This window comes from Oikopleura dioica, chromosome 2 (assembly GCF_907165135.1).
Source record: "Oikopleura dioica chromosome 2, OKI2018_I68_1.0, whole genome shotgun sequence".
NCBI classification, from domain to species: domain Eukaryota; kingdom Metazoa; phylum Chordata; class Appendicularia; order Copelata; family Oikopleuridae; genus Oikopleura; species Oikopleura dioica.
The window spans coordinates 8,342,678-8,349,718 of NC_137292.1; the positions used below are offsets into that span (position 1 = coordinate 8,342,678).

Sequence of the window (7,041 nt, forward strand, 5' to 3'; positions counted from 1 at the left end):
CTTGATTATTTGTATAAAGATATAATTTATTTAGAATTGTGTAATGTATAAAAATAATCATTTGAAACATTTCTTGAACTGGCGGGTAAATAAATGTACAAAAAGAGAGATAATTTACAATTTTGGTCGGTTGAATATTTTTTCTCACTCTGGCTTGACCATAATCTTTCTTGGCTCGGCTGTGAGGACGCAGTCGCCGACGCTGGCAGAAACCATGACCGAGGAGATCAGTTTACTCATGACGTTTTCGAGCATCTTTGCTTCCTCTGGAGTTGCTTCCTCAGCTAGAAATTATCATGAGAGGTTGGAGGAGGGTTGAGTCTTACATTTAGCGACGCTCAAGTTAGACTCGACCGAGTTTTGAGGAGTTGGAGGAGGCAAAAGATTTTATCCTCTTTCGCCTCCTCTTCCAGAGTCGAGAGAAGGTTCGTCATCAAGCTGGAGCGCTTGGGCGGCCAGATGGCGTTTTCGAATTGAGAGTAGTATGGAATCTTCTCGTCGCCAGTCAGGAAGAGTTGCTCTTGGACGGCTTCGTCATCCACAAGAGTTCTAAAAAGAGGCATGAGAATTTACTGTAGAAATTGTGCAATAAGAAGAATGTGAAGATAAAAGCCGCATGCGGTTTTGATAACTATAAGTGCGGCTACTTTTCAATGAGCTTTTAATTCTTACCTCAAAACGTTGCCGGTGATAGTTTTCAACAACGTAATTTCATCATTTGAAGCAGCGACCTTCTCGGTGATCTTTTTACTGATTTAGCGCCCTCTTCTGGTGCAGAAATGAAGAAATTGTTTCTGTTACCATTCGTCCTTTCCAAAACTGGCTGAGCTCGAAAGTACGCGCGGATACATTTAGCGGAAGCAAGTCTGGCTTTGGCGGGAGCGGTTTGTACCACACGTGTTCCTTGCGAGCACTGAAGAAAAAAGGGTTGAATAAAGGGATTTGAGGCGCCCGTGAGAAAGTGTGAAGATTGACTTACGGTCGACCACGGGAGTACATTCCACGCCGGCGTGTTTCAATCACTCTGGGCGAGATTGGAGGTAATGTTTTGTAAGGTGTCACAGGCCGCGATGGGGATTCTTCTGCAGAATCGATCAGTTTCACCTGAGTTTTTTCGTCATAAAATCAGGTGGAAAAGCGATGAAAAATACCTGTTTAGGTCGAAGATGTCGATCTGTAATGGTAAACTCTTCCTCTTGTCGCTTCTTTTCCATATTCCACGCGTGTAGATTCGCTAAGTACGTGATTTGATCCGATTCCGAAGTGATTTCGCAGTGAAGATCGACATTGTGCACGGCGCTACCACCAGCGCTGGGAGCTTTGAATTCGATGACGACTGTTTTTTGAGCGCTTCCTTCGATTTTTCCTTTGCATGGGACGACGGAAGTGGATTCGGTCAAGCCCGCCCAGTTGAAGAAAACCGGCGCGTCTGATTGATTAGTGATGAAAACGAGTCGTCTTATCGGCGCATCTAGCGGTACTTCTCCAAGCCTTAGCCGGTCGATATTCATGCGACAGAGAGCTGATCTACTTTCGATGTTTCGTCCGTTGGTCAGGAAGCTCGTTTGGGCCTCCAGGTCGAGCAAGTTTTTAGCCGAATTCCGCGGATCAACGCCACTTCCTTTGATGCATAGTTCTTGGGTGAGCCCGCGCCCGAGATCCATTTTCAGGGTCACTTTGGGGAGGATTCTAATTATGCTTATGATACTTAGTCATTCTTGGACAAATTTGATATTCGATACGTTGGACGATTAGAAATCCTTTCCTGAATATTCCTTGGCTTCGAGTGGAGCGAATCTGACTTTGACGATTCCAGTAGAATGCGGCTCAATACTGCCCTTTGGAGTTATGATCTGGAAGATTGGCCAGTCCCAGTTTTCAGCCTTCGTCGTTTCTAAAGGAGCAATATCGATAGCGTAGTTGATTTTTTGATTGCTTCCATTGTACAATTCAACATCTTGGATCGGCGGGTGAATATCGTTCAGCTCGACCTCTTTTAGCGCGTTTTCTCCAAGTGGCAAGTGAATCTGAATGTCTTTCTTTGACAAAGTAGTTCCAGAAAGCCTCAATGGCAATTGTCGACCGCCGAAGATTGAAAGAATCACTGGAAGATGATGAGTTCCGACTAAATGATGGGCGTAATTCAGCCGGACCACGCAGCGCTCGTTTGGTGCAAGAGTTGCTGAACGGGGCTTGACTTGGAAAAGTCGGTTGTCTTCAACTTGAAGAATGTGCGTCTGACTATCAGAAAGTTCGTTCGCATCTGCCCAGCTTTCTAGCTCGAGTCGAAGATCGGCGGGAAAGAGGAACTTGAATTTCACGTCCGTTGTTCCAGGATTTACGAGCTCGAAGCGGGCACTGAAAGGATCTGCGTTGATTGTCGAGCTCCCGAGATTGACATCAATTGCTTCCAACTTTGTGTAATCCGCATCTTCAAGGTCTTGAGCTAGAGGAGTGCTTCGAAGACGAGAGTCCATTTCAGCCACGCTGATCCATTTGTACAGAAGTTGTTTTGGAATCAAATCAGAGCAGGAAACGTGAGTGATGCCAAGAAGCGGGTAGCAAACATCAGCAGTAACGTGGACGAGGAGACCCTTTTCAGTGCCGATGCTGTATTCGATGTCGAAGGTATATCTGCCATCCTTGGGACAATTGAGAATCAGGTAGAGATTCTGACTGCAGCGGGGTTCCAGATACAGCTCGGTGACAACTTTATTGTTGTCCTCGATGATCATGTGACTAGATGAACATTCCTCGCCATTCAGTGTCATTTTTGTGGACAAGGCCACGCGGACAGCGCAGTTTGATTGATTGAGAAGTTTGACTTTCTTCTCGGCCCGGCAGTTTACCTTTCAAAAGCTCACAAAATTGCTTCCACATACCGGCAAATGCTTAGGCTAGCAAAATCGCCGGTTTGGCAAAACTGGACATGTCAGATAGTCACGGATATTTAGAGAGCTCATTCCTTTAGACTGCCAAAGTCGACAAACTTGCTCGATGGTTCTATAGCAGCTTGAAGTCCTTCAGAGATGACGCGCACGTGTGATGCGTGGACATCTTTGCGATTTGCCCAAAATTTCAGCTCGGGCTTGAGGAGATACTGTATCACCTTGGTCGGCGAAAACGAAACCTCGAACTCTTGAGTTCCGAGCGGCTCGATGACGCCCATTTCTGGGCGAATCTTGATCTCGTTTCCGGGAAAGACCCACTGGTAATTGATGGGTAGCCGAGTATTGCTCTGGATTCTTGGTCCGGATTTTATAAATCACTATTTATTGAGGACTCAGAAAGTGATTAAATCCGTTCCTAAACATAGTGCATGAAGTGCCACTTAACATCGTTGGTTGAATATAAATGTCCTTTTCATAATCGAGAACAGGAGCTCCGCCAGGCGTTCGTACCGTCAGCGATTGATCATAACGCGCATCGCCGTTTAATTTCGCTGTGGCTTTCGCTATTGATGCTGGCGCTTGGGTCACCGTTCGGACCATGACGAGCTGGAACTCGATTTCTGATCGGACCTTTCCCACTTTGGGGTAGATTTGACAGTTGTCGCCGGAGAAGGAGTATAAAGCCGGCAGCGTGCTGCTATTATTCATGCATATTGTTCTATATGTCGGATACGAGGTGAAGCTCGGATTCATAATGATATCTTCTGGAATTTCCACACTAGAAGTTATTTTAGTTTACTTATGGTGTTCCAACGTGGTCGAGTCTTACCTAGAAGGAAATGCTTCAGACTGCGGCGCAAAGGTATTGGCGGTGAGATTAACGGTGGCACACCAGCTCGGCGACACAAGATTCGTTTTCACTTCCGTGTAATCCATCATATCCTTGAAGAAAGCGCTCAACTCCATTTCAGCTCCATACAACGATTGCTTTCCCTTGTTTTGTACGAATCGAGCGGTGAACATCGCTGATTTTCCAGGACGCAGATTCATTTTATTCGGGTAAACTGAAAAGCACGTTGTTTCGCTGTTGTACCACTGGGCGATGATATCGTCTTTTGTGTGATTCGTCACTTGGATCGGGTGAGAATTGATGCTTCCATCGGCCAAGCAGCTGCCGAAATCAATGGCGTAGGTGCTCAGGGAAATCGCGGGTACGGATTCAGTATCGTCCTCGAAGAATGTGGCGCATACATTGTCCGACGCGACTGGATAAGGTTCATCTTTCAGCCTAATCGCATCTTTGTCCTGAATCAAGTCGCCCGATTCTAGCATCGCCTGTCGCTTAGCAAGGGGAATCTTTTCTGCATCAGCGGAGAATCGAAGTTGAAGCTGCTCGATCGACACATGCGCTGGCTTGATCAGATCTGTGTAGGCTGAGCCAGAGAGTTGGATAAACTGGGGTGGAGCGCCTTCGATGAAAATCGGGACTTTTCGATTGTATGGCGCGGGTTCCAATGGTTCGAAAGTGACGTTAATGTATTTGTGTTCCCCTTTCTTCAAAATTCCATGGCATGGTTCGAAAGACCAGACGCTGTTGGTTGAATCGCACATGAACTGGAATTTCGCCACGTTTCCGGAAGTATTATCCATGCGAATCGAGACATTGGGTTTTTCTCCAGTTCGGACTCGTCCAAAATCGATGATGCTTTCGCTGAATTCAAGTTTTGCTGGCAGCGAGCAGCCAGTGCACTCGACGGTGAGAGAACACATCTCTGGAAACTCGGCACAGGCGACTTGCAGCACGCGGCGGAAGTTGACATTCGAAGAGCAGTGCGGCTTAAACTTGATCGGCAAAATAGCGTGCTTGTGCGGCGCAATGGCGAGACTCTTCGCCAGACACTTGAATGGACTGGGAATGACGTCTCCATCGCGTTTGTCCGCGTCGAGTACCGACACGCGGGCCACAACATCGGACGAATTGTAGATCTTCACTTTGCGCTCGACTTCATCGCCGAAGTTTATGTTGCCAAAATCGACCTTTAGAAAGAATCAACTAAAATTTCGATCGATCAATTAAACTTGAACACTCCAAATTAAAAAAAAAACGTAATTAACGTATTAATTAATTCAATTTGATTCCTTTCCTTGGCAATTTTCGATTTCTTCTCGCCAGTTCCCACATGCAACTTCGGCCACATTGATGTCGCAAGGATATTCATCTTTCTTGAATATTCAAGCTCAGGGCCAAAGAAGCATTCGCCAACGCCTTTGTATTCAGCAGCATAGTCCGATCGGAACGTGATGATGAACTCTTGGGTATCGCGCGGCTTGACGATCCCTTCCGCTGGGTGAATATGGAAATTTTCGGGAAAGACTTCCCAGCGGAAAGGTGTCTCGACTGAAGAACGATTGTGAGCTTTGACGGTTTATTTTATTTCTCGATTTTGTAAGAAATAATCTTGGCGTTGACCAAAGATTAGATCGCTAACAAGATCCGAATTTCTTGTTGAAAAATAAACCTTTCCTAGAAACTTCTCTGATCGATGTTCTTTCACTGGAGTTGGCGTGAACTTGAGCGTATCAGGAAATTGAAATCGCGGCACTTGAAGTCTCGCTTCCAATCTGATCTCATAAGAGCCATCTTTGGTCTCGATCCGGACGAAATCGCTGTAAGGAACGAGTTCAGAAGGGCGGAAGACGATCGGCAATTCTTTCGAGCTTCCTGGGGCCATTTCGAATTTCTCAGCGCCATAGGGGGAGGAAAAGTTGCGGCTGGTTGGAGGAGTGAATTTTATCTGAAGGCAAATTAGAGAAAGAAGGAGAAAAAGGGTTTTTACCTTCAAGAGAGTGAGGGATTTGTTGTGAAGCGTAACGTTCTTGACGTATTTCTGAGCTGGTTTCCAATCGCCGGACCAGATTACTTCGACCGGTCCATCCAGCTCCCTTCCAAGATTGTTCCTTTTTCGTCGCTGGTGAGGCGGTTTTACGGTCACCATCGACAAATTGGAAGAAGTCAAACGAGATGTAGAGAATGGCGGCGCTTTTATCATCTTTTATTGCATTCTGAAAAAGCAATCGATCGAAAAGCCCACGAAATTCAATAAAAAATCATGTTTTTACCTTACTTGGAAAAGAACTGGACAGAAACTGACCATTTCTCGGATAAATTTATAAAAAATAAGCATTGTTCTAGAAACGCGGAAAATTTAAGGCAAACTTACCAATATTTTTCGGGGGTCGGACTTCCTGAAGAAATCAAAAGACGATTTCTGCCTCTTTCTCTGAAACACGCCTGCAGGCAAAACAGAATCTAAGTTCTAGAAACAATTCCTTTATTATCAAATTCTCATCCTTTTATTTGATGATTTTTTTTCTCTTTTATGATTTTAAAATTTCTTTCTCGTCGCTCCTAGCAACCGGGAGTCGTGCGTCACTGACTACACTTCAGATAAAGCTTTTTCCCATTTTTAATAAACAAATCGCTATCTATGGCAATTTTTTCAGCATAAATTACAAACAAAGGGAGTTATTAAGTTTATTATCATTTTCAAGAGATTTATTGTTTGCGCGTGTGAAGAGTGTCTGAATGTAACTTTTGATTCATTTTAAATTTTATAATTATAATTGCATTTTGACACATAAAATAAAACGATTATGGAAATCATCATTTTTGTTTTTGACAGTCATTTTATGTAGAACATAATTTACGGAGTTTTGAATAAATTTCAGAACGCTGGTCTATCCATTTCAAAACTTCATTTCAAAATTCAAAATAATTTTTCTTCACTTGAAGATATTATTTTCGCTGAGGATCGTTATTTATACAAACCAGCAGCTGGTCGTCGCAGATGGTGGCCACTACCCAGCAGGCCTTGTGAAATTTATCAAGATTAATTTGGTTCATTCCAATTTCAAGCTACAATGCGCATATTTTCGATCGAAAAGGGGCGGAAATCCACTGACAGTTAACATGATCCGTTCTGGTTTCCATTGATCTGGTGGCACGTTTTGCGAAATCTACGGAAGCGGTTGGACAGAAAGCCGTGTTTTCGCATTTCCTAGCTTAGGCATATCCGATATTTTGCAGCTGCTGAGCTGCATTAGTGTTTTCTAGAACGTGAGCCCAAAACATACACAATCTCGCGCTCAA

At 44.4% G+C, this 7,041-nt stretch overlaps 2 protein-coding genes across 2 annotated transcripts; both read right to left on the minus strand.

The window, feature by feature from the left end:
* Window positions 1-40: 40 nt before the first annotated feature.
* LOC145696067 (cilia- and flagella-associated protein 65-like) lies at window positions 41-1,672 on the minus strand. The gene is made up of 5 exons (XM_081773054.1): window positions 1,152-1,672; window positions 980-1,104; window positions 673-913; window positions 327-549; window positions 41-284 (listed from the first exon to the last, which is right to left on the minus strand). Exons 1-3 carry the CDS (start codon window positions 1,662-1,664, stop codon window positions 748-750), a joined length of 804 nt encoding a protein of 267 aa, XP_081629180.1. The 5' UTR covers window positions 1,665-1,672; the 3' UTR covers window positions 41-284; window positions 327-549; window positions 673-747.
* A 79-nt stretch (window positions 1,673-1,751) lies between these two features.
* Window positions 1,752-6,031, minus strand: LOC145698083 (cilia- and flagella-associated protein 65-like). The gene is made up of 7 exons (XM_081775288.1): window positions 6,012-6,031; window positions 5,729-5,954; window positions 5,411-5,686; window positions 3,721-4,928; window positions 3,313-3,669; window positions 3,110-3,245; window positions 1,752-2,849 (listed from the first exon to the last, which is right to left on the minus strand). Exons 2-7 carry the CDS (start codon window positions 5,939-5,941, stop codon window positions 1,752-1,754), a joined length of 3,288 nt encoding a protein of 1,095 aa, XP_081631414.1. The 5' UTR covers window positions 5,942-5,954; window positions 6,012-6,031.
* Window positions 6,032-7,041: the final 1,010 nt, after the last annotated feature.